Consider the following 25,247-nt stretch of genomic DNA (forward strand, 5'->3'; position numbering starts at 1 on the left):
ATGTTTGTATGTAGCGGGGTGGGGAGGAGAGGGAGGGAGATTTTTGGAGCTTGCCCAGTAGAGGAAGGAAGAAGAGTAAGGAAGTATCAGGGAATAAGGGTAGGTATTATGGTGTTGGAGACAAGCGCCACAACTGGCTATTATGAGGAGAGTAGGATGTGACCCATCTTCCCACATTCTGATTGGTTGATCACTCACCCCTTGGGATCAGGTCACAGGGGTCAGGCCCTACTTTGGAGACCACTGGTATCTACTTTTAGATTCAACTTCTATATTGATTAGCTTTGCTGAACATCCTCCCTTTCTCCCTTCCTTCCTTCCTTCCTTCCTTCCTTCCTTCCTTCCTTCCTTCCTTCCTTCCTTCCTTCCTTCCTTCCTTCCTTCCTTCCTTCCTTCCTTCCTTCCTTCCTTCCTTCCTTCCTTCCTTCCTTCCTTCCTTCCCCCCTTCTTTACTTCCTTTCCACTTTTCTTTCTTTTTTTCTTTCATTTTTCTTTTTTGTTATAAGGAATGTCTAACTAGGTTGGGGGGAGGAAGGGGAGTTAAGTTCAGAAATGAAGGTGATGTCAAAACAAAAGGCTTAATAGTAATTACAGTTTTTAAAAGAACTTAATGTTTCAAATATTGGATCCTTTTCAGATTCAGAACGATTGAATTAGAAAGCTAAACAGAACTATAGATATAATTTGGTCTGCAAATTTCATTTCACAGATAAGAAACTGAGGCTTGGAGTTTTTAAGTTATTTGTCCAAGGTCATATGTACAGGTAGTGACAAAGGTCAGGAGTAGAAGTTAGGTCTTCCATCTATTTTAGAAATTAAAACCTGCCTTTCCATGGGTGAAAGTTTTATTCTCTAATTTGATTCTTGTACAACGTGAAATGTTTTAGATCATTCTGAAAGTAGCATTCTGATTTGGCAATATTTGTTCAGAATGTTATTACCCACTTTTGTAAAGATTTAGGTAGAATCAATAAACTTTGTTAAACAAAATGACAAACTAGAATTGGGCAGAGAAACCAGAAAAAATATTGCTTGAAGCAATTATAACTCAAGGAATGTAGCTTATTTGTCTAAGAGATATACAGTGAAAAATAAAAAGTAAATAAAAATAAATGCCCACATACAAACTTTCTCATCAATTCAGCCCTTTCTAGGAATTTACAAGGAAGCACTATGAAAGACTCTATTCTTATTCCTGTAAAAACACTTTCAAAGTTAAAGTATAGACACTTATGTCAGTTAATTATGACTTATTTTCCCAAATTATCATTGTCATCTGTCCCATATTTCAAGAAATAGGTTAAATAAATCCTATGCACCAATTGAAGATTCAAGCATTTTGCAAAAATATAAGCTGAATAATTCAATACTATACTACTTGACCCTCATTCTATAAATACAAGGATGATAAATTCAATGATTCCTATTGTGCTGAATAACAACAATAAAAATTTGAGGTGGAAAAATACTGTGACTTGCTCAAGGTTATGTAGCAATTTAGTGCCAGAAAGAGACTTAAATGCATTAAAACTTTGTTTCTTACCTTTAAGCTATAACTAACAAAACCAAAATTAAAGACTGAAAAATTCAGTATGATACATGGACATTCTGGCTACAGAATATATTTTAAAATATCTAATAACTGATGAAAAAATCTGGCTTATGGAAAAACCAACTGCCACTCTTATAAGTATTCACACCTCCATCAGAAACAATCAAAAAAGTTGAAAGGGATTGCCACAATGTGCTCCCGTCCTTAGAATTACTGCCAGAAATTGGCAAAGTAGAATTACCAGAGCAAAATCAACTGAGTCATGTAATTGACTAGCCTGGCTATGCCAGTTGTATTCTAAGGAACACTATTAAACCATTGAGGAAAATGTCATTGTGATTAAATTTATAGCAGGATTGCAAGGTTGTTGGATTATATGAATGAACTCCTCTGGGGTAGAATACCTTCACAAAGACTAGCTAGGAGGCTGGAGAGCCTGTAAAATGGGATGCTAATCCAGGCTTTGCCATTGTCCTCCACTCTGAATGTCATTTTACCATGCATAATAAATGACAGCAATTATTATGTCTTGGAATTAGAGAGGATCTTTCTGCCCAAAAGATCAAGGCACTAATTCATTCCCCACTCCCAAAACACTCATACATGAGAGCGTGTGCACACACACGTGCACACACACACATACACACAGCTGTTTGCGATCCATTTTCCCATCTGTAAAATGGGGGGGGTTAAAGAAATGAAGTTGCCTGTAACATACAGAGACACCTGAAAGATAAAGATGAGAATAAATCAGTACATTTATTGCTTTCGTCTTTTATTTTTACACCCCAAATATAAAACCAGTACCTTACATTTATGTTGTAGCTGCTCCATTTCCCTTCACTAGGCATTAAAAATGGCTATTAGAAAAAAAAACACAACAAATAAATGGTCAAATAATTAATATCATATGGGTACTCAATGTTGTTGTTACTTAGGATTTGGTTTTATTAGTTTCCTATCAAAATAAACTTTGTGTCTTTAAAACTAATTTCCTTACTTTATTTTTGAACCTCAACTTTTATTGTTGCCTCCTTGTGAATTGTATGTACCTTTGCTTCTGTAGTAGGGCAAAGAAACATCAGTGATCTATATAATGATGAAATATTTTCTGCATCTCTCTTAAGTTCTTTTTTTTTTTTTTTGCAGGGCAATGGGGGTTAAGTGACTTGCCCAGGGTCATACAGCAAGTAAGTGTCAAGTGTTTGATGCTGGATTTGAACTCAGGAACTCCTGATTCCAGGGCCGGTGCTTTATCCACTGGGCCACCTAGCCACCCCCTCTCTTAAGTTCTTAATGTTCCTAGCATGATCTGTAAGTCTGACCTTGATCTAATAAAGCTAGATTAGTTAGTTTTCTGCCAGTTAAGCACCAGATTTCCTGGCATAAACATAAGTTTTATTGCTCTTTTGTTTTGTTTTTAATTCTTTGTTTTTGTTGTTGTTGTTTGTGGGGAAATGAGGGTTAAGTGCCCTGCCCAGAGTCACACAGCTAGTAAGTGTCAAGTGTTTGAGGCCGGATTTGAACTCAAGTCCTCCTGAATCCAGGGCCGGTGCTTTATCCACTGCACCACCTAGCTGTCTCAATTCTATGGTTTTTAAGAATGGTTATTATTCCAAGGAAACAAATAAAATTGTAGAGCTTAAAGAGCACATGTCAATGACTATTAGACATTATGATGGGTAGTAACCTGGGAAAATCAAGTTTCCAAAGGATTATTTAAGTCCATAATGAACAGGATCAGTTGCAATGAAGAGCAAAAGTGTGGTTGAAAATTTCTTTTAAAATTTCAGTTTTGAGGCACAACAGGCTAATTAATACTCAGAAAACAATAACTTTCAGCTGGAAGAGAATTTAGCAGAGAAGGGAAGGAGAAATATAGGACAAAAGAGCAATAACAGTAGGATCAAGCAGCATTTTCAGAAGGATGAGGGGGACATACGGATTTATAAACAACAGGAAAGGAAACAATAGATGGGAGAGATTGAAAAGAGAGTGTGTGTGATAGCAGGGGCAATCAGCTGGAGAAGATTAGGAAAAACGGAATCAAATGGAAACATACAGGGGTTGGCCTTGGCAAGGAGAACTATTTCTTCATCAAAGAGTGTGGTGAAAGAGATTTTGAAGAATGACATCAAAGGAATTTCTAGCTGTACCAAGTAAACTAGTCCATTGAGTTAGTCAACAGACATATATGTATGAGTCACTGTGCCAAACTAGGAAATAAAGACAAAAACATAGTGTTTTCCTTCAAGGATGCCCCTCTCCACTAATTCTAATGAGGGTGGTATCATGCAAATAACTGCACATTACTGGAACCCACACACACAAACACATATAGTAAATGTAAAGTCATCTCAGGGGGAAGGAACTAGCAGTGTGTGTGTGTGTGTGTGTGTGTGTGTGTGTGTGTGTGTGTGTGTGTGTGTGTGTGTATGTTTGTGGGGTGGGAGGGGAAAGAAATAAGGACAAGCCTCTGTAGGAGGGAGAGCATTCTAGGAATGGAGGGAAAGGGAACAGCCTGCAGAGGTTACCAAGTTAGGAGATGGAGTATCAAATGTGAGAAATAGTGAATAGTCCAGGGAATGTAGACTATAGAGGAAATGGATGGGAGTAAGGTGTAAGAAGCTTACAAAGGTAGGAAGGGGCCAAGGCACAAAGAGCTTTAAATGCCAAAGGGGATTTTATATTTGAACCTGGGGGAAACACTGGAGTTTACTGAGTTAAAAGCATGATACGGTGACATCTGCACTTTAGGAAAATCCCTGGAAGCTGAGTGGAGGATAGATTGGAATATGGAGAGACCTGAGGCACAAAGGACAACCAGAAGCCTACTGAAATACTCCAGGTGAGAGGCAGTGGTGGCAGTGTCAGAGGGCAGAAAGAGGAGTGAGTATATGAGAGATATTGTGAAGGTAGAAATAACAAAACTTGACAAGAGGTTGGATAGGTGGGGTGAGTGTGAGTAAGGGGTCAAGGGTGACACTGGGATTAAGAGCCTGAGTGACTGGGAAAATGATGGTGCCCTGGGGTGTAATACAACCATTAGGTAGAGGGTAGGGTTTGGAGGGAAAGATAATCAGTTCTGCTTTAGATATTTTGAGTTGGAGATGCAAACGAAACATCTAATTTGAGATGTCCGAAAGGCAGTTAGTGATGTGAAACTGGAGCTTGGGAAAGATAGTAGGGACAGGTATCTATCTATCTATCTATCTATCTATCTATCTATCTATCTATCTATCTATCTATCTATCTATCTATCTATCTATCTATCTATCATCTATCCTCTATTTGACATTTTTTTTCTTTTTTATTCAATTTTCTTTTCATGGCAATGAATTTGGGACAGGCATTTATAATGGGGAATCATCTGCATAGAGAAGATAACATGGTAGATGAGATCACCAAGTAAGATAGTTTAGAGAAGAGGGCTTAGGACATATCCTTGGGGACACCCACAGGGAGTAGACATTTCCTGAATAGAAATCCAACAAAGGAAACCAAGGAGGCAGGTGGGAAGAGAATCAGGAGGGCAGGTGCATAAACATATAGTAACTAGAGTATATCCAGGAAGATAGGGTGATTTACAATGTCAGGGCTGTAGAGGTGAAGAAGGAAGAGAACTGATAAAAGGTCAATATCTGCAGAGACTAAGAAGTCCAAAGTAACTTTGGAGAGAGTTGTTTTGGTTGAATGATTAGGTAGGAAGTTATATGCAGGGGTTTTAAAGGAGACTAAGAGGAGAGAAAGTGAAAGCACCTGGTGTGTAGATAGCTTTTTCAAGTTTAGCTGCAAAGGGGAAGAGAGATATAGGATGGTGACTAGCTAGGAGAGCTGTAGAGGGTTCCAGTGTTCTCCCAATCCCTCCACCCCTGTTCTTTCACAGGTCATCACATGTATATTGGTCACACTGGTGCTCTATCTACTGTTGCACCCAGTTGCCCCCACTGTGGAACTTCTAAACAGGTATTTCATACCCTTCTTCAACTCATTAAAGGCATAGATTTTGGCAAATCGGGTATGCATTGCTCCTCTGGTCTGTGGTCATCTACTCTAAGAAGTTGTGATCTCTCCTTGTTGAGCAATCAGCATCCAAACCCTGAAGCTCTTTTTTTCCCCTCATTTTCTTAAATCATGAGGTTAACACCAAGGCTAGAAACATACATCTCAGGACCACTATTCATTTACTGATACTTGGGAAAGGAAAGAAGTGGAAGAGGAAGCTATGAATTTGAGATCCAGTCTCAGGCTCACCAAGGTTAACATATGCATTCATTGCCATATGCTTGTCTAATGGAAGGGAAGAGGAAAAGATCCCCTTCCCCCTCCTCCCCACCTTTGATGGAGATCTGAAGAAGAGGTTAGAGTTCCAACATGCTTTACAGATGGGGAAAGAACAAGGAATACTATAATCTTTAATTGGAGGGACTGATGAAGATAGTATCTCAAAAGAGGGACCCTAAGCAATTATGGTGGACAAAGTCCTTGAAGCATGGATCTTAAAGTGAGAAGTAAAAGATGGCACCCCAAAGTTTGGCCCCTAAAGTGTAAAAACACAAAGATTGAATGAAAATGTCAAGTAAATTGTCTTTTCCCCACAGATGTCTTAATCGCTATATGTGACTACACAGGCTTGGAAGTATGCCTATTTGGGAGAATTGAAATTTATATATGAGGCTGAAGGCAAGAACTACCACGCTTTGTCTTAAGGATCAGCTGGCTATAGAGAATATATCCTTGATGTGTTGAATTAAAGTAAGTCAGAGACACAGACCTGTTTGTATTGCTTTGTTTTTAAGCCAAAGAGCAGTTTCATTGAGATAGATAATTTGGAAGCAGAAGTAATTTACCCAAGTGTCTTTGACAAAGGGCAAGCATAGTGCCTATTTATAAAATGCAGTTTTTGGTTTTTCTTTTTTCTCTTGGTCAACACACTACACCAAAAAGTCACATGGTGAATAAGGACAACAACTAGGATTCAAATTCAGAGAAGTCCAATACCTCCACTCCAATTTGTGCTTCTGACTCTCCTGACTTTGCTCCCATGACTCAGTTGCCTTCTCCTCCTAGAACACCTCTTAGCACTAGGGATTTTCTTGCTGTGGAACATCTCTCCACCATGCAGGCCAGGCCCCCTCTTCCCATTGTGAATTCCTTCTGGGAGTCTCCATTTTGGAGATTTACCCAGGATGGTCACGCTTCCTTCATTCCCAAACTCCCCAACTTCCTGGGATTGGCTGCTATTACTCAGTTGCTTTGTCATTCTAGAATATCTCTTCATTTTCTTGATGCTGATTTCCCTCCAGAGGCATCCATTTTGGGGATAGGACCAAGCCAGCCATACTTCATTACCCTACCAACTGTTCTTCTCTATCCCTCCTTCCTTTTTTGTTGTCTTCTTCCATCAAAATGTAAGCCCTGAGGGTACAAACTTCCATTTATATCTGAAGCATTTTGTAATAAATGCTTGTTGCCTGTCAGTCAATACTCTTTCCAGTATACCACTGTGGCGAGTAAAATTATATGTGGTCACCTTATTTTTGTCCCAAGTTTGGGGAAAATTAACTGCTATATTGCTACTTATAAATTAGAAGCTTTAGCACCAGTTTTGGGGCATTAAGCATTTATTAAAGCATATTAGATATTAGTAAAGATAGAGCCCATTGCCCTGAAAGTTAGGAAAGCCTTGTTAGGATCTAGAGAAGAAGAGAGAAAAAGGCGCCTTTACCTACAAATCTTAGGCCAAAAAAGGAAGTTTCTCTCCCTGTGTGACCAGAAGCTTCCTGCAGGTCCCAATGCTAGGCAGTCCTTACACACTGCTTCAAGCTAATTGGCTAGTATCACCCAAATCCATTGGTTCACTGGTCTAGAGGGCAGTGCATAAGCAGAATGTGCCCAAGTTCAGAGAACACACCCCCTGAGGGCCAGGCTCTCAGGTAGGTGTGGTTTCAATCAAGTTAACTTTAAGTGAGTTAATCAGCAAAGTCAATCCAATCAATCCTAATATTATCTTCTCCCAAACCCATTCTTTTTTCACACCACCAATACCAATATCTCACTCTTGATTGGATTAACTACTTTCTACATTTTAAATCAGATTTCCTCCACTGATTGTCTTTTTAATCTTTCCAGCAGGTAGGAACAGGAGACCCCACTAAACCACTGTAATTCTCAGGGACAATGGCACATGATCCCCAGAAATAAAGCTGTTATCCTTGAAATTCTATATCCCTGAATGTTTCAAGGCTAGACATAATAACAGCATACTGTAGGGTTAGCTTACCTTTGACTGAAGATAAGGATAAATCAGAGTTACTTCTATTCTTCCTAAAAAGACTTTCTGGTGGAGAGATTAACATTCTTAAGAGGGCCTTCACCCAACCCAACCTCTCCCATCTAGCAAGAGAAAGATAAACAAGTTTTAAAAAGAATTATTAAAGGACCAGGGGTGTATGTAAAATAGGTATGTGGTAAAAGGTGATACCATAAGCAAATTAAGAGCATGGAATAGTTTATCTGTCAGATTTATGTACAAGGGAAGAATTTAGGACTAAAGAAGATATAGAGAGCACTACAAAATGTAAAACAGATAATTTTAATTAAATAAAACTAAAAAGCTTTTGTTATGAACAAAACCAATGTAACCAAAATTATAAGGAAAGCAGAAACCTGGGAATTTCTGCCAACAAGTATCACTGATAAAGGCCTTGTTTCACAAATAGAGAACTGAGTCAAATTTATAAAAATACATTTCCCCAAATGATAAATGGTCAAAGGATATGAATAGGCAGTTTTCAGACCAAGAAATCAAACCAATCCAATCTTATGAAAAAATGCTCTAAATCACTACTGATAAAAAAAATGCAAATTAAAACAACTGAGGTACCACCTCACACTAATCAGTTGAAAAAATAACAAAAAAGTAAAGGGATGTGGGAAAATTGGGACACTAATCCACTGCTAGTGGAGTTGTAAACTGATCTAACCATTCTGGAAAGCAATTTGGAACTATGCCCAAAGGGCTATAAAATTGTGCATACCCAGGCATCTAGGCGGCATAGTGGATACAGCACCAGCCCTGGAGTCAGGAGGAGGACCTGAGTTCAAATCCAGCCTCAGACACTTAACACTTACTAGCTGTGTAACCCTGGGCAAATCACTTAACCCCAATTGCCTCACCAAAAAAAAAAAAAAAAATTGTGCATACCTATTGATACAGCAATACCACTGCTGGGTTTATATCCCAAAGATATAAGGGTTCATATCCCCCCAAAGAGTAAAAAGACTTATTTGTACAAAAATATTTATAGCAACTCCTTCTGTGGTGGCTAAGAATTGGAAATCAAATAAATGTCCATCAGTTGGGGAATGGCTAAACAAACTGTGGTATATGATGGTAGTGGAATATTATTGTGCTATAAGAAATGACAAGCAGGATGATTTCAGAAAGGCCTGGACTTATATTAACTGATGTATAGTAAAATGAGCAGAACCAGAAGAACACTGTGCATAGTGACAGCAATATTGTTTGATGAAGAACTGTGAATGACTTAACTATCCTCAGCAAGACAAGGATCCAAGACAATCCTAAAGGACTAATGATGAAGCATACCATCCACCTCCAAAGAATAGATATTGATTGAACATAGACTAAAGTATATTATTTTTCACTTTATTTTCTTTTATTTGAGTTTTATTATATAAAAGGACTAATATGGTAATATTTTACATAATTGCACATGTGTAACCTATATCTGATTGGTTACTGTCTCAGGGAGTAGGGAGGGGAGGGTGAGAAAGAGGGATAGAATTTGGAACTTAAAACTTTAAATAAATAAAAAAAGTTCAGCCTACTTAAATCTTTTCAAACTAGTCAATCTAGACAGGCATATGATTAAGTAGTTAACTGGATATAACTGCTCACCCCAGCCCCTGCCATCTTTTTCTTTGTGGGGCAATGAGGGTTAAGTGACTTGCCCAGGGTCATACAGCTAGTACATGTCAAGTGTCTGAGGTCAAATTGGAACTCAGGTCCTCCTGAATCCACTTTGCCACCTAGCTTCCCCCCCCCCCCCATCTTTTATATCATCTTTTTATTCTAGATAAGTTGATGATTAAACTTACCCAAAGGGTAGGGGCAGAGATCACTGTTTCCCTCTCCTCTCTTTTCATTTTTGGGGTAGAATGTGATGACATAGAAGATATCTGCTTTCTCCTCCAGTGAAGCACTGGGACCATTCTTTACCTTGGTATACAACAATTGCTTCTGGGGATGTCATAATCATCTAACATATACTTTCACATTTTCTGGCACATGATTAGGTGTAACAGAAAAGTGGCATATTTGAATATAATAGATGTTAAGTACTACTCTTCCTCAGGAGGTGTTTAGGTATATAAGTAAAATTACTTTACTGCTGGGGGGGGGGGATGGGGGGGTTTACAACTTTTGTGATAGAGATCTCTGAGTATCTACCAAAGTGGGCAGCTATAAATATTGATGCTCTTCACTTTGTCTCTAAGGCAACATTGACAGCACTGTACAGGAGCCAGAGGAAAAAATCCTTACCAATGGGGACTTTGCATTCTATTAATTTATCAACAAACAAATTTACCATATTTATTTCATACCACCTATTCCAAATGGCCCCTTTCAATATACTCTTGCCATTCCCATGATAAGGAATTATTATAACCTTTATATACCTCTGGCAGGATGAACATGAGGAAATTGCATATTTATTACATAGAATTTGGTATTTTATGTTTTTCTATTTTGTTAAAGAGAGAGAAAAAATAGATATGCTAATAAATAACACTTTAATTAAAACAAGTTGTCATTTTTTACAAAAGGATGCAATTGTCATTATATTATATTCCAGACAAACAGTTCTCTAAATTGGGCTTATTGGTAAACACCACTAAGTAATAGGAATTTCCCAACTAAAGCTATCTCTATTCTTCCTGAGCAATTGGAAGGCAATACATGACTACTAATCAACTCTTTTTTTTCCCCTTTTGCTACTTGGTCTGATTTCTGGCTCATTAAGTTTCAGATATGTTTAAGAAAAAAAGTAACCAAAAGAGAAAGGTATCAGGTGATCCATAGCATCTATAAATCAGTAAATTAGCTGTAATAGATGTAGTTTCAGTAGTTTGGCTGATAATTTGCTATAGATTGCAATCTGCAAAAGTGGGCCTGGTCCCATATCCTATTATCATAATCACTTTTAAAGTTTACTTTTCTCACAAACTTAGTGGGGGGGGGGAAGGGGAGCATTATTTCTCATTTTATATGAAGAATCAGGCTTAGGAACATGATGTTCTTCATTTCATACAATGGATACTGAAATGCATAGTAAAAATGTGGGGACAAGTTCATTTTTTTATAAGTTACTCAGCAAATAAACATAGGCTTTAAAAAGTCCTCCTCAAACTAAGAATCATTCATACATATAATGGGAGATTCTGATGCAACCGCAGGAATACATTGTATAACATATTTGTGTAGCCTAATGAGTAGAGAGCTAGAGGCTAGGAAAACCTCAGTTAAGCCCTGCCTCTGACACAGAATGTAGCATGCAAATCACTTAACCTGTTAGGGCTCTAGATTACCCTTAAGACTAGAGCATCCAGGGAAGGTGCTGTATGCTGCATCTGTTGATCGAGTTTCTACTGGCACAATAAAACCCCAGATAAAGAAGGCCTTTATTAGAAATTATTCTGGGGCAGCTAGATGGCGCAGTGGTTAAAGCACCGGCCCTGGATTCAGGAGTACCTGAGTTCAAATCCGGCCTCAGACACTTGACACTTACTAGCTGTGTGACCCTGGGCAAGTCACTTAACCCCAATTGCCTCACTAAAAAAAAAAAAGAAATTATTCTGATACTCCTGTCTGAGAATGGCACTCTACTGGTTGCATCAAGCCCTGGGACACTATATTGTCTCTTCAAGATCTATGGACTCTAGAACTCTACAACAGAAGTTCTTAACCTGGGGCCTGTGAACTTTCTAAAAAATTTTTTGATAACTATTTCAACATAATTGGATTTCTTTGTAATCCTATGTATTTTATTGTAGGCATTTAAAAAAAAGCTATTCTGCGAAGAGGTCCATAGTATTCAAATTGCCAAAGGGAACAAAAACCCCCAAAAGGGTTAAGAATGCTTGCTTTAGAGATCAGGTTAGCCTGTGACAAAACATGACAGTTCCCCTGTATTCTACCCTGTTCAAAATATGTAGACTGATGGGTAGAATACTTTTATATCCAACATTTAAAAAAAATAACAGATTCTTAAGCTGGATTACTGAACTGGTCAATTTCTTAAAGAAATAGAAAAAATTCAAAAATGGAACAACGTTGAAACTCAAACATATTTCAAATTTGAAATGGAAAATATTTATTAATTAGTTACAATGGGATTAAATCCTTTATTTCTATCACTCCCAATACTAGTTATATAAAAATTCAAGAACTTATAAGCAAATCAGATACTGAACAAAAAAAAAATCAGAAAACCAGACCTTTATCATATTGCTTAGACCCGAGTTCTATAATAGGAAAAAAGCTAACCTGTTTCATGAAACTTAAAAGTTTCACCTCTCAGAGATGATTTTCCACAATCACAGTTTTAAAATTGTTAACAATTCTGCTCATAAACTTACAGTACATAATTAAGATGTACACGAACACATTCAATCTTGCAACCTTTTTAGACCTTGCAAAACTTTTGTTAACTACCATATGGACATATTTGGGAGGAAATGTTCGTTTACAATTGTAAACAATAAATAATAAAATAGAAGTCTATGCTATATAAGTCAGTATCAAATTTCTCATAGAGAAACCAGAAAAACAATATTTGCTATCGAGGATAGATGTAAAGTCTTTAACATGTCTTCTCTGTCAAACTGACTTTTTCATTCAGAAAATTAAATTAAGTATGTGCTGCATTCACAAATGATGAACGTGCCTTAGACATTCTTCGAACCAGAGCTTCTTGTCTCTTTCTCTGAATCTCTTCTGGGGAATACTTTCTATTTTTTTCTTCTTCCTCTGCAAATTAAAAAAACTAATTTTAGTTTTTTAAAATGAACTGGGAAAGAGCCCTTTCAAATATTACTATTCTGTACTCAGGTATACCACATAGGTTTACTTAACAGAGGTATATAATATATAAAATATATAATAGGTTGACTGCTATAGGAAAAAGAAAACTAACGAGCAGTTTTTGTATTGCTATGGGTAATCATCTAATATGGGAATGTTCACTAGATTCAAATAGCATTTGACTACCCACTAATTGTGACCAATTGCATCTAGTTTCTGTGTTCTACGATATTAAAAATGTAAACTGGATTTTTAAGATTAGTTATCTTGATAACTATACTTGCACTATTATCTATTTTAAAAATTTCAAAAATTCACTTTTGTTTTGTTTTTTTGTTTTGCAGGGCAATGAGGATTAAGTGACTTGCCCAGGGTCACACAGCTGGTAAGCGTCAAGTGGCTGAGGCTGAATTTGAACTCAGGTACTCCTGAATCCAGGGCTGGTGCTTTATCCACTGAGCCACCTAGCTGCCCCCCAAAATTCGCTTTTTCAATACCTTTTATCTTTACATCACATCTTTGTAACACTGTAGAAGTGGACAAGGCTTTACAGTATTGTACAAGCATACAAGATAATATTCTGTCTCTCTTCATTATTTCTGGAGACAACCCTCAACAGGAATGACAATGGTATTTAAAGCATATAATATACATAACAGCATCTTAAAATTAATGTCAGAAAGTATAATTTAAAAAATCTAAGGATCTAAAGCAAAACTTAAAACAATGTTTTTAACTATATTAAAAGTAAATGTGTTCCTATATATTACACCACACTTTAGGTATATGACTTCAGATAGCCATGTCAAAAACTGCCCCAAGTCTTCTTTCCAAATAAAGCAGATGAGGAGAAAAACCCCATTAATTAACATTCAATCCAACCATGTAAAGTGTCAAAGACCTTGATGCCAAATATTTAATGCTGAAAGTTTACCACAATAACATAATAAAGTGAGTTGCATTTCATTTTGAGTAAGATCCTGGACAGCTTAAAATACTGGCAGAAATATTTCTGGTTTGAACATTCCTTTTTGATTACAGACTATCATTCTCAATATGTTCTGTGAATATGCACAACACTGTAACTGCTGAATAAAGCTATCTATTTCATGTTAGCTTTACAGAGCAATAAAGAGAAACCCCTAATAATATCAACAAGAAAATAATTTAATTTATACTGACATCTGGGTAACTAGGTCAGAATTCCACTGACTTTAGTACAAATTGGACCAGTCTTTGGTAGGTAAATATCCTTGACAACTAGGACCAGGCCATACCCGTTACGACTATTTCCTTTAAACCTTTTTCCCCTTAAAAGATTATGGTCTTCATAATTAAAAAAATGACTCAATGCCAGGTAACAATCACCAAAAAGAATACTGAGAGAAACTTAGAATTTAAAAAAAAGTTCTAGTTAGTTTTTAATCATCCATATTTGTAGGATTAACAGGGATGGTTGGTTAATAAAAAATGACAATTCAACAAGCTATTAACATTTGGTTTTAGAACTAACTTCCAATAAATACAAGACAAATAATTTTTTAGTATTTCCATCCCATCTCAGCTCAGTCCTTCCTTTTAAGTTCCTATAATATACATCAAGAAAGTACATTATCTCAAAGTTTACTGTCCTCGATCTCCAATGCAAGAGTAATTTCAAATAAGCATTTATTTTAAAGAAGTTTTGCAAGAGGAAACTGCGGCCTGGAGAGATTGTGCTAGGACAACATGGGTAAAAATTGGTAGACCAAGACACAAATATAGGCCCTCTGACTTCAAATCTAGTGTTTTTCCCATGGTACCAAGTCCTAAGTAGGTAAATCTCAGGGAGTTTACAGAGGCACAAAGAGGTTAATTGACTTCTCTAGGGTCAAACAGCTAGGGGTGGGATTTGAATGAAACTCTTAAGGAGAAAATTTCCTGATAGAATTTGTCTTTGTAGAAAACATGCCACCTTCTGCCACATAGAATTAACTAGATGACTGAAATACTATAGCTAAAAATCTCATTCTTCACCTCTATTTCCTGCATAAGTGTGACAGTTATAGCCTAACCTAAGACAAGTTCTTAAAATAATTTTTTTGTACATACCTTTTGTAAGTTGCTTACAGGGTTCTGAAAACTGTCTCTTCAAAAGTTGCTGTGGCACAGTCCCCCCAGATAAGGAATTGACAAACTGAGTTTTGCTTTTCTCTGAATGCTGTAAAATTTTGGTATCAGATATGCTTCCTGATGGTATACTACTGTGATTTAAATGAGGAAGAGTCTGAGGATTTTTAATCTTTGTGAAAGAGTAATCAAAGGATGTTGGAATTGATGTTTTAACATGGCAAGGAGTCTGGGTTGTTACTATGCTATGAGAAAGAGTCTGACGGCATAAATTTCTTGAAGAAGGAATATCGGTACATGTACGGCCTGAACTTAAATTTCCTGGAAGAACTGAAGACCTGTTCGGTCCCGCTGGAACATTAGAATTATTCCAAGAAACATGTTGATTATTGTTCTGATAATTTGGGTACTTGTACTCTTTACTCAGATTTTGAGTCCCTGTAGAATTTGCAGAACTTCCATAATTTGTACCCTCTTTACATGTTAACTTGTCTGTTTGTTTAACTTCTCTCAATGATGCTCTATGTGCAGGAATATCGTCCATGTTCAGATGTTTATATTGCAACTGGTATCCTTTTCCAGATATAACTGAATTAGTTTCCATCTCCAAATAGGAATTAGAATTTATCTTTTGCTTATCTTCAGACCCTTGGCTGTCTTTTTTCAAGTCTTGTTGCTGGGTCAGCTTTTCTACGTGGTCACATGCTTGGTAAAGCAAATCATCATCATCATCATCATCATCTGCATCCCAAGACTTCTCTAATTCATGACATGCTTCAATAACTTCACTAGCAAGCTTAGGATCATTCCAGTCATCAAATAAAGAACTCTGCTTTGGTGCGTCCTGATTTAAGTTACAAAAACTGGTTTCATCAGATCTTCTGGTACAGTTATTAGGATTTGTTTTAGCAGGCATATTAAATGCCTGATAACAATTAGGTGGATTTTTGCCACCTCCCCCAGTTTGTAATGGATGACTGGTATGCCCTGTGACCAAAGTAGACTCCTTTGTAGAAACGTTCATATTTGATCCAAATTTAGGGTAAATAATCTCCTTTGTCTTTTGGATATTAGATGCAACCGAAAGCTCAGGATAACCAGGAATTTTGGTGGGAAAACTTGTCTTACTGAAATTTCTATCACTTTTCTTTTCATTCTCAGTAGGTACCAATTGAATGGACTCATTATTTGGCTTTGGAGGAAACAGAGCTTTGGAAGGATCAGGGAAATTCTTGTTATTTGTCTCTGAAGGAAGATCTTGTAAATTTTTTGAAAGACTTTTACCAATAGTCAAATCTCTATTTATTTCTTTATCGATTTTACTGGCAGCAGGCATGCAAACATCTTTCTGAACATCGGACTGACAATTATCAGATGTAGTTAAAAGTTCAGGGGCTTGAGAAATTTGCATAACAAAAGAGTCATCAGTTAACATGTGTTCCCAGTCATCATCATCATCAAAATCAATGCTAGCATCTACCTTGCCAGGCTTACTGCAAATCTCTGATTTTGCAACAGGGGAAATTACACTTGACTTTGCCATTACAAGGGAGTCTGATGCAGACTTAGCCACTAAGGGGGTCAGATTTTGTTGGCATGAAATTTTACTCACGTCTTTCTCAGTGACCACAGTTTCAGCAGAATTGTCTTTCTCCTCTTTCAAAGTATTATCTTTGTCATGGATATTATGACTGGTACTAAAAGAGGTATTTGACAGACCCTGGCTTAACTGCCCACTACATTTCTGAGTGGAACCATCAAAAAGAGCAGTAAGGGCTGCTTCAGCATTTGGGTCAAAATTAGTCTGAGTATTATTTTTATAATGTTCTTCCTTAGAGATACTGGGGTTCCCTTTTACTGTCACAGCAATATTTGCTTCAGGAACTTCATCAGAGACTGACTGCAGTGCCTGTATCTGTGCATCGTCTTTATAATTATTTAAAGTCTCTGCTTCTGTAATTGTCTGGACAAAATCACAAGTCTCACTGTCTTGTTCCTGCTTTACATCTAGCTCCACCATGTTTTTATCAAACTGTTTAGCCAATTTTATAAGTTCTTCTTCACTACTTTGTGCCTTAAACCTGCAAAATAATCATAAAGAAAAATTTAGATGATTAAGAATTTAGAAACTTAGGAACTAGTTTAAATCATAAAATATAAAACTAGTCTGAATAAAAACATATTAGGTTTTAAAAATTACTGTGAAGTTAAATATTTTAGTATTGTTTAAATACCCCAATATCTTAAAATGAAATTTAAAAATAGAAAACTAAGGGAAAATATTAAACTTGTAATATATCAATGCCTAAAACACTATTTTCAATAATTATCCAGTTCCCATCAGCTTAGAAAAACAAAACAAAGTAGAACTTACTTTATATAGCTAGTTCTTGTTCTTGATTTTATTTTTGTTATACCAGGAGTACATGGAATAGCACCTTCACCAATCCACATGTTCAGAAGGGAGTCTGTTGTTGGTTTTTCACCCTTGAAAATTAGATTCCAAATGCTTACAATGATTGTATTTAATGTTCTAACAGTATGAATTACAAATATTTGATTTTCTATATATAGAAAAAAGCCAATGAATTTCCTAAAAATATGAAACAAGAAATGGTGATAAGTAATGTTCAAAAGGAAAAAAATTATATATAGATTATTTTGTTAAATCACTTGAACATAATGTAAGTTTATTTGTTGTAACTTAAGTCTTTCTCCCTTTCTCTCTGTTTCCTTATTTTAACCAAGCTGGCACTACAAAAGATACTAAAAGGAATAATCCCATGCTCTAGGAGCTCTGATCTGCTTTGTTTCCATTATAGGCCAACTGACCCTTCCTTAGACAGACTGGAGGGATCTATTCATAAGGACTGAGTCAAGAAATGTGACTCTAATCTCAGTTTTGCTAACAAAAATATTCGGTGTTTCATTTTATCGAAGTATTTCATAACCCTAATAATAAAATCTGCTTAAAAAGGAACAATAAATACAAAATATGAATATTTTTATCAACTAATGTTAATGCAAAATTTCTGATAAAGGACCTAGAAAATCACGTAACAGCTAGCATTTATGTAATGCTCTGAGGTCTGTAAAGCACTTTAAATGACTTCTTATTTTCAAAACAACTTATAAGGCAAATGATATCATCTTATTATCTTGTAGTTGAAAAATTGAGACTCAGGAAATGAAGTGACTTGCTCAAAGTCACACTGCTAATACCTGGGGTGGGATTTGAATTCAGGTCTTCCTATCTCCAAGTTCAGCACTCTCATTGTGCAACCTAGATGCCTAGGACTGGGGAGCTGGCTGCCATTATTTTTTATCTGATGCAATAGTAGACTATAATTTAACTGTAGATTACAACTCCCAAAAAGTACAAAGAATAGCCTAGGTCATTAAAAGCAAAAAGCAGCATTTTTGAAAGTTATTTGTCATAAGTCTCTAACCTTTCAACCAATAGTATAAGTTCTTAGGTACTGCATTTCATATGTGTAGGTATGGGGTACCTGTCAATTATGATGTGTGGAATTTACTGGTATATGTACCAACTGGAGAGGGAAAGAAAGTGGGACAAACAATTTACCTTACAAATGTTTTAAGGAACATATTAAAGGGTTACTTTCCTGAAAATACTTCCTGAACACTGGCTGATAGTCTCTCAACCATTTCAGATGTGTTAACTGCTAAAGTTCTTTTTAAGAACAAGTTTTCACCTTATTTTATTTTATTAAGAAGGATCAAAGAGGATAAAGAGGGTATTAGGATAGGTCCAAGTAGAATAGGTGGAAAGTTTTTAATTTACCTCAAAATTTGCCTATAGCTAGCTATGTTTCTAAGAGGGTAGTATAACCATATCAATTCTGAAAAGTCGGGGAGATGGTCTTGCCAATAACTAGCCACTGCTAATTGGCTAATATGGTGTAGACTGTCAATTCTGAAATTACAATCATGAATAATTTCATTTGAAAAGCTGAGAAGAATCTTAAAGGGAAAAACAATTTATACAAGGATAACTGTAAGATAAAGAAAAATAACTGTAAAAGACTCAAGAAATTTATCAAGGTAATGGCTAACCATGTCACCAGAGGAAATATGATAAAGCACAGCCCACCTAACAGAGAGGTGATGACAAAGTAAAGAGACATGACCATTGTGTATATTAGTTTTACTTGATCATGATTATTTGTTACCAGTTTGTTTCTTTTTCTGAGTTTTTAACAGAGGGAGAAAAGGGCAATAGTGCTGTTGTCAAAAGGCCACTGAAATATTTTTTTAAATGCACAGAAGAGACCAGAAGAACTTCAGAAGGACAAACGGATGGTTTTGAAAGTAATGTATAGAACTATGAATTTTTAAAATGAATACATGAAAATGTTCTTTTTTGGTATTTAAGTTCATAAATTTAAAACTCATAAAAAACTAATCAAAAAATTAAAACAGTAACATAAATTAAAATTTAAAAGGATAAATCTATGCTGCTGCCACTTCTTTAGGTGAATTATAATTTTAGGTCCATTTTGGTATGGCAACCAGTACTTTACTCAGGTATCTATCAGTGTTTAGGCTCTCCAGTCCAAAAACATTTTATTGTGCTTCTTTGTTTCATGTGAAACATACACAATTAATGAAGATATTTTTGTTAACATACAGGGAAGGTGGTAATATGGCATAAGTGATTTAATTGATTCCTGACATTACAAATATTTAGCACTTAATTTTAACTTTGTTCATAAAGTAACAGGAACTACAGGAAGAAGAAAAACAATTTTTTCATTTGGTAGAAGGTCCTAACACACTACCAAGCTCTTCAAGAATCAGTATTAAGAATGACATTTTTTGAGTAGATAGATGGTATGGATTTGGTAGAGGCAAATACTTCAAGATGACTTTTAGATTTAATTTCTCCTGTCCTATCAATAACCTAAAAAACATGACAATCAGTTTTTAAAAATCAGAGGGATTTTGACAATGTTTATGTAAACTAACATATGCCAATCATAGAATTTCAGAGTTGGGACCACAAAGGTCATTCACTCTAACCAGCAGCTAAACAAGAATTCTTTTTAAAACAATCCCCTACAAGTAGGGCTGAGAACACAGATCTACCAAATGTTAATCCATTAAGTGTTAATCTTTTCTTCCATTATTTTAATGAAAAGTACAGAGAAAAAGAAAAGTAGAGAGGTAAGGAAATTTGTATTTGTATGAAGGACAAAATAATCTTGGGAAACCTTTTCCTACTTAATAACTCAACTGTATACAGTGTTTCATTGTTTCCGAAGGCCCTTCTTCACAACTATCTCTTGAGGGAGACAATGTGAGAATGATACCTATTTTACAGATGAGGGGAAGTGAGGCCCCCAGAGGTTAAGTGACTTGACCAGAGATATTGAGTTAGCAAGTACTTTAGTAATAAACTATAAAACTATTAAATTTTATTTACCTGAGGAGCAATACGGTTAACAATATCTGAAATTGCAACACTACATCTCCTGTCATGCTGTTTATTTCTTCTTTCATCTAAAAATAATAAAGCATTTCTATAAGTTATAAAAGAACATTTAAGTTGTTAATACTAAGACTCCTTGAAAAGGGAATTTAAATTGTATGCTCTAAGTTCATGACTACTCCATGTCATATTATGCTTTGGATGAATAGGAGCAATATTGTCATAAAAATATTTGCTCTGTACAAGTTTCTGATATTATCAAATAATAATCATTCGAGACCAATTATCAAACATTCTTAAAAATCAGTTCTATATAAAAGATTTCCAGTTACAAGTTACCTAGTTGACAGGTTGTTGGAGAATTTGGATCCCAAAATATTTCTTGCTGTCCATCAGTATCATTACAAGGGGAACTGAAGACAGGTGATCGAAAATTGGATTGCAACAATCTCTTTGGAGTTTTATATAAGCACATTTCTGTATAAACATAAAATATAATTAAAATAAACATGACCGCATTTAAAGGGTTACTTCATATAAGTGATATTACAACAACTAAATGGATTTGATTCACTTACTTTGCATATATGTGGACAATTTCCTTCCAAAATAGGATCATTATAATCATGAAGTTTGTAATGTTTTGTATTGCAATGCACATACGCTGAGCATATTTAAAATTTCTGCATCCCTGGCCAGCTACAGATCAAATATATATGTCTATTTAAGTGTAAAACTCAGTCCCTTCCTTACTTATTATCAAAGGAATGTTGGGGAATTGGGACCAATTTAGAAGATTTCAGTTCAAAAAGATTTCAGAATACTCTATTATCTCAATAATCGAAAAGGTACAATCTCCATTAAAGAATAAGACATTCTTCAATCAAAGGCTGTATATAAATTATATGAATTTTGCCCTATCTTTGTTATTTGTGACCTAATGTCGAATTTGTTGGGTGCTTTGGGGGGGGGTGGAGATCTGAATCACTAAATCCGTTAGACAAAACTTAATTATTACAATTAGTTAAAAAAAAAATCCCTCCCTTATAGGATTAAAACGTATACTCTCTCTCAAAGGTTTACAGAAAACATTTAACTGGAATATCGGTCGTATCCTCTTATTTAAAAAAATAAGAACCACTTTCTAGTGAGAGTGACAATGTTCAGTCCCTGGTTTGTTTCTAGGGGGTACCACTGCAGGCGTCTTCCCAACGCGCACTTCGGGCCTCCTCGGCACCGGGGAGGGTGGGCTGGGCGGGTCATGTGGCCCTCCCTTCCTAGGACCCACCCACCTCATGTTCCTCAAACCACAGTCTAGGGTGAGCAGGTTCGGGCACCCGGCGGGCCAGAGAGGCTTCCTTCCCTCCCCCAACAAACCGAGCGGAAGCCGCGGGGCCCAGGCCGGGCGTTCGCCCGAGGGGACGGCGTCGCCGCAGCGCTGTCGCGCGGCGGCTCCAGCACGTCCCGGGGTGAAGCTGGGGCGGGGGTAGAAATGTTTCCAGAGTGAACCAGCGGAGCAGCCCCCGCCCCCCTCCCGCGCGCGTCCTCGAGGCGCGCGTGCGGCCTGCCTCCCGGCGGCTGGGCCTCCCAAGGCCTCACCCTCGGTACTTTTACTGACAGGAGCGCAGGTCTCCGAAGCCTGGGCCACTTCTCTCAGAGCCCGCCGCCGGCTCCGCAGCCGCCGCCCGGAGCCACCGAGCGACCTCTCCTCGTCCCCGGCCAAGGGGGTCGGTGGCGTCGGCGGAGGCGGCAGGGCCGGCGTTCCTTTGGGGCCGGGAGATTCCCTGAGCTTCCTCCGCCGACTCAGCATGGTCCCTCGGCCGGGGCCTCCCCCTCCCGCCGTGCACTTTCTCTTTTCTTCTCCCTTCACATCTTTCCCGGGAGGTGGGGGCGGGGGAGAACACCGGCACTAGCACCAAGCAGGGGCCTTCGCGAGCACCTTCGCCATCTTGACCGGTCCGATGGCTTAAAGGGAAGCTGATGATTGGCCGCTGCTCGCGGAGGGGTGGGACGAGTGTTTTACGTCAGAGTTGTGCGGCCCTACGCACGCAGCCCCGGGAGCTGCTGGGGGAGGGAGAGAGCTGGTTTCCCGAAAAGGAAAAGAGGCTTGTCGTCTCTAACCCTATCCCTCTCCCATGCATCTTTGCCTGGTACCTCAGAATGGAGTGTGCCTTGGTCTCCTCCAATCCCAAGGGCCTCGCGTGGCGAACTATTCAGTCCAACACAACAATAATAACTGATATTTATAAAGACCTTTAAAGTTTGCAAAGCACGTATTATCATAGCCCCCTCACACACACCCAGCATACAAACGATTACTACTAAAGTTATGTGAGGTGGAGGTTACTCTCATTTTTATCTCTCTTTTATAAAACGAGAATTTTACACACTAGGGGTACACAGCCAGATTTTGAGTCTGGGTCTCCTTGAGCCCAACTTTGTCTGCTATTTCACACTCACATTGCTTCTGCTACAAGCAGTCAGTGGGCAAAGAGCATACCAAAACAAATGATCTCAGACCTCAAGGAACTTAACTTTCGCTGGGGAAAGTACATAGATTAGAAAATTGTGTATCTAATATCTATCCATGCTGTTTTTGTGTTCACATATGTACACATACACACTATGTTCTTCTGTATGGGGGAGTATATACAAGTGTGTATATACATGTATGTAGGTACATATGCATACATACACATAGTTTGTCCTCTTTAATAAAGATCAATGACATCATGAGATAATGTCTTGACTTGTATGTGAATTGGCTTTAAGTGAAACAAAGTTGCACAGTCATCGGCCTTATTCCCTCTTCCAGAGTCATCCAATGGCAGGACAAAAGTCAGGACAACCGGAGATGGCTCAGGATGCAGTGGATAAAGACATTTTTGATGTCTGACCAAGCTCTAGGTTCGCGGTGCAAATTGTTTTCATCCACCCATTCCGAGGAGGAATGTCTTCACGTGCTTTTGACCTTAACTCATTGTGGGATTTGAGGCCTATTGGTTACCCTCAACCTGGGTTAGCCTGTCTGCCAAGACAATTTTACCAGTGTGACTTCTTAGAGTGTTAAGGCTTCTTGGAGGTAGGTGTTACTGTTATCCTCATTTTAAGGATAAGGAAATTGAAGTAGATAAAGGTTAAGCAACTTGCCCTGGGGTCAACACAGTGGCTGTCTGAAACAGAATTTGAATTCCTATCTTCCAGCCTCTGGATCCACTGAGCCACCCAGCAGCCCTATATGCCTCCAGGCAATTCAAGTAAGGGGGAAATTGAAAATTTGCTTTGGTAAAGGAAGTTTCTTCCCCAGGAGGTACATAGATGAAATTATAGCTTTGGTAATTTCATATAGACATAAGAACGAGCCAACAGAACTTTGGGTAAACCCCCTTTGGCAAACTTTCAGAGTGACTTCATATTTTCAGAATGATTTTCTGACTTCTGATTTTCCTAGTGATATTCAGAGTGAATTCATTAATTGTGACCTACATCTTTATAGGTAACTCCCTAATCACTGAAGAGCACAGATCACATATATTCATGAGCATGTATATACATCCCTGTAGGTGTTGAAGTGGATTGAGCACTGGGCCTTACATTGGAAAAGACTTGAGTTCAAATGTGGCTTCAGACAGTGTCCACCTCTGTGACCTTGGACAAGTCACTTAACCCTGCTTGGCTCAGTTTCCTCATCTGGAAAATGAGCTGGAGAAGGAAATGACAAACCACTTTGCCAAGAAATGAGTAAACAACACAATCATCTAGGGCAGCAATAGATGATGAGGTTATTAATTAGGCCGGTGGCTATGTGAATGAATAGATGCATGGAAGAGGTATTGTGTGGGTAGAATTTATAAGGCTTATCAACTGATGGAATATGACGGCTAGGAATCAGGGTGAGTAATGTTACCATGGGAAATAAAGAAGTTGCAAGAGGGTTGGATTCAGGGGGAAAGCAGACTTTTTGAACATTAAACAAGGATTTCTTTAATGTTCACATTAGATACTAAAAGCTGGGAGAAGGACTTGGGATTTTAGTGAATAGTAAATCAATGAAACCGGATGGGGCATGGTGCTAAACTCTTCAGATACAATTACAAAAGAGAAACGGAGTTTTCCTTTCAGGAGCTTACATTTGAATGGGGGAGACAACACAATAAGAAGAATGCCATCCAGGGAATGGTTGGTAAGGGCCCTTTCTAGGAACAATGATAGCCTTGTTTTGATTGGAAAAGGCAGAAAGTGTGGGAGTGCCTTTTTGGAGGGTGGGGAGTCAAGAGGAGGCAGGAGCATACTAGGAAATTATTAGAGTCTGGAGACTGAGGATATGCTGGTAGATAATGCCCAGTAAGCACCTTGAGTGTAGGAACTATTTTGTATTTGTTGTATCTGTATATACCTAGTGTCTAGCACTGTGCCTTGCTCCACAATAGAGGATGCTTAATAAATGTTTGCTGGATTTACATCATAAGGAAGGATTTACATCTGAAGGAAGATACCTTTACTAGGCACTGGGTACACCCCAACAATCCCAAGGAGATAGGCAGGACAAGTATTCCCTGAAGCCATTTTACAGATAAGGAATTGAATTCGGAATCCTTAAGTGACTTGCCTAAGGCCATACAACTAGTAAGAATTTGGAGCTGGGGTTTAAATACTGGTCTCTTCCCAACTCTAGGTTCAGCAGTCTTCTCATTATACCATGTTGCCTTTAAAAAAAATAATAAACTTCCAGTCATAGAGACAGTATTAGGCAATAGAAAACACAGGAGCTGGAATCAAAGAATCTAGGTTCAAATTTTGTCTCTATGGGGACAGCTAGGTGGTGCAGTGGATAAAGCACCGGCCCTGGATTCAGGAGGACCTGAGTTCAAATCCAGCCTCAGATACTTGACACTTATTAGCTGTGTGACTCTGGGCAAATCACTTAACCCTCGTTGGCCCGCCAAAAAAAAAACCCACACAAAAAAAATTGTCTCTGATACATATTTCCATTGTGATATTGGGCAAGCCATTTCTTTCTAGCT

At 37.7% G+C, this 25,247-nt stretch overlaps 1 protein-coding gene and 1 long non-coding RNA gene across 3 annotated transcripts; both read right to left on the reverse strand.

Moving 5' to 3' along the window:
* Nucleotides 1-516: 516 nt before the first annotated feature.
* On the reverse strand, nt 517-7,945 carry LOC122742669. The gene is made up of 3 exons (XR_006354945.1): nt 7,836-7,945; nt 2,365-2,412; nt 517-2,278 (listed from the first exon to the last, which is right to left on the reverse strand). It is a non-coding gene; the product is annotated as an uncharacterized LOC122742669 (long non-coding RNA).
* Nucleotides 7,946-11,928: 3,983 nt separating this feature from the next.
* ETAA1 (ETAA1 activator of ATR kinase) lies at nt 11,929-22,189 on the reverse strand. Of its 2 annotated transcripts, none has more exons than XM_043986327.1 (6): nt 21,823-22,189; nt 20,563-20,700; nt 20,218-20,294; nt 17,146-17,258; nt 14,754-16,852; nt 11,929-12,608 (listed from the first exon to the last, which is right to left on the reverse strand). In XM_043986327.1, the coding sequence occupies exons 1-6, from the start codon at nt 22,031-22,033 to the stop codon at nt 12,490-12,492; spliced, it is 2,757 nt and encodes a 918-aa protein (XP_043842262.1). In that variant the 5' UTR covers nt 22,034-22,189; the 3' UTR covers nt 11,929-12,489. The 2 variants fall into 2 exon arrangements, with proteins under 2 accessions (XP_043842262.1, XP_043842263.1); XM_043986328.1 differs by lacking the exon at nt 21,823-22,189 and adding an exon at nt 20,802-21,398.
* Between the last annotated feature and the right edge of the window lie 3,058 nt (nt 22,190-25,247).

Source organism: Dromiciops gliroides, chromosome 2 (assembly GCF_019393635.1).
Source record: "Dromiciops gliroides isolate mDroGli1 chromosome 2, mDroGli1.pri, whole genome shotgun sequence".
In the NCBI taxonomy this organism is placed as follows: domain Eukaryota; kingdom Metazoa; phylum Chordata; class Mammalia; order Microbiotheria; family Microbiotheriidae; genus Dromiciops; species Dromiciops gliroides.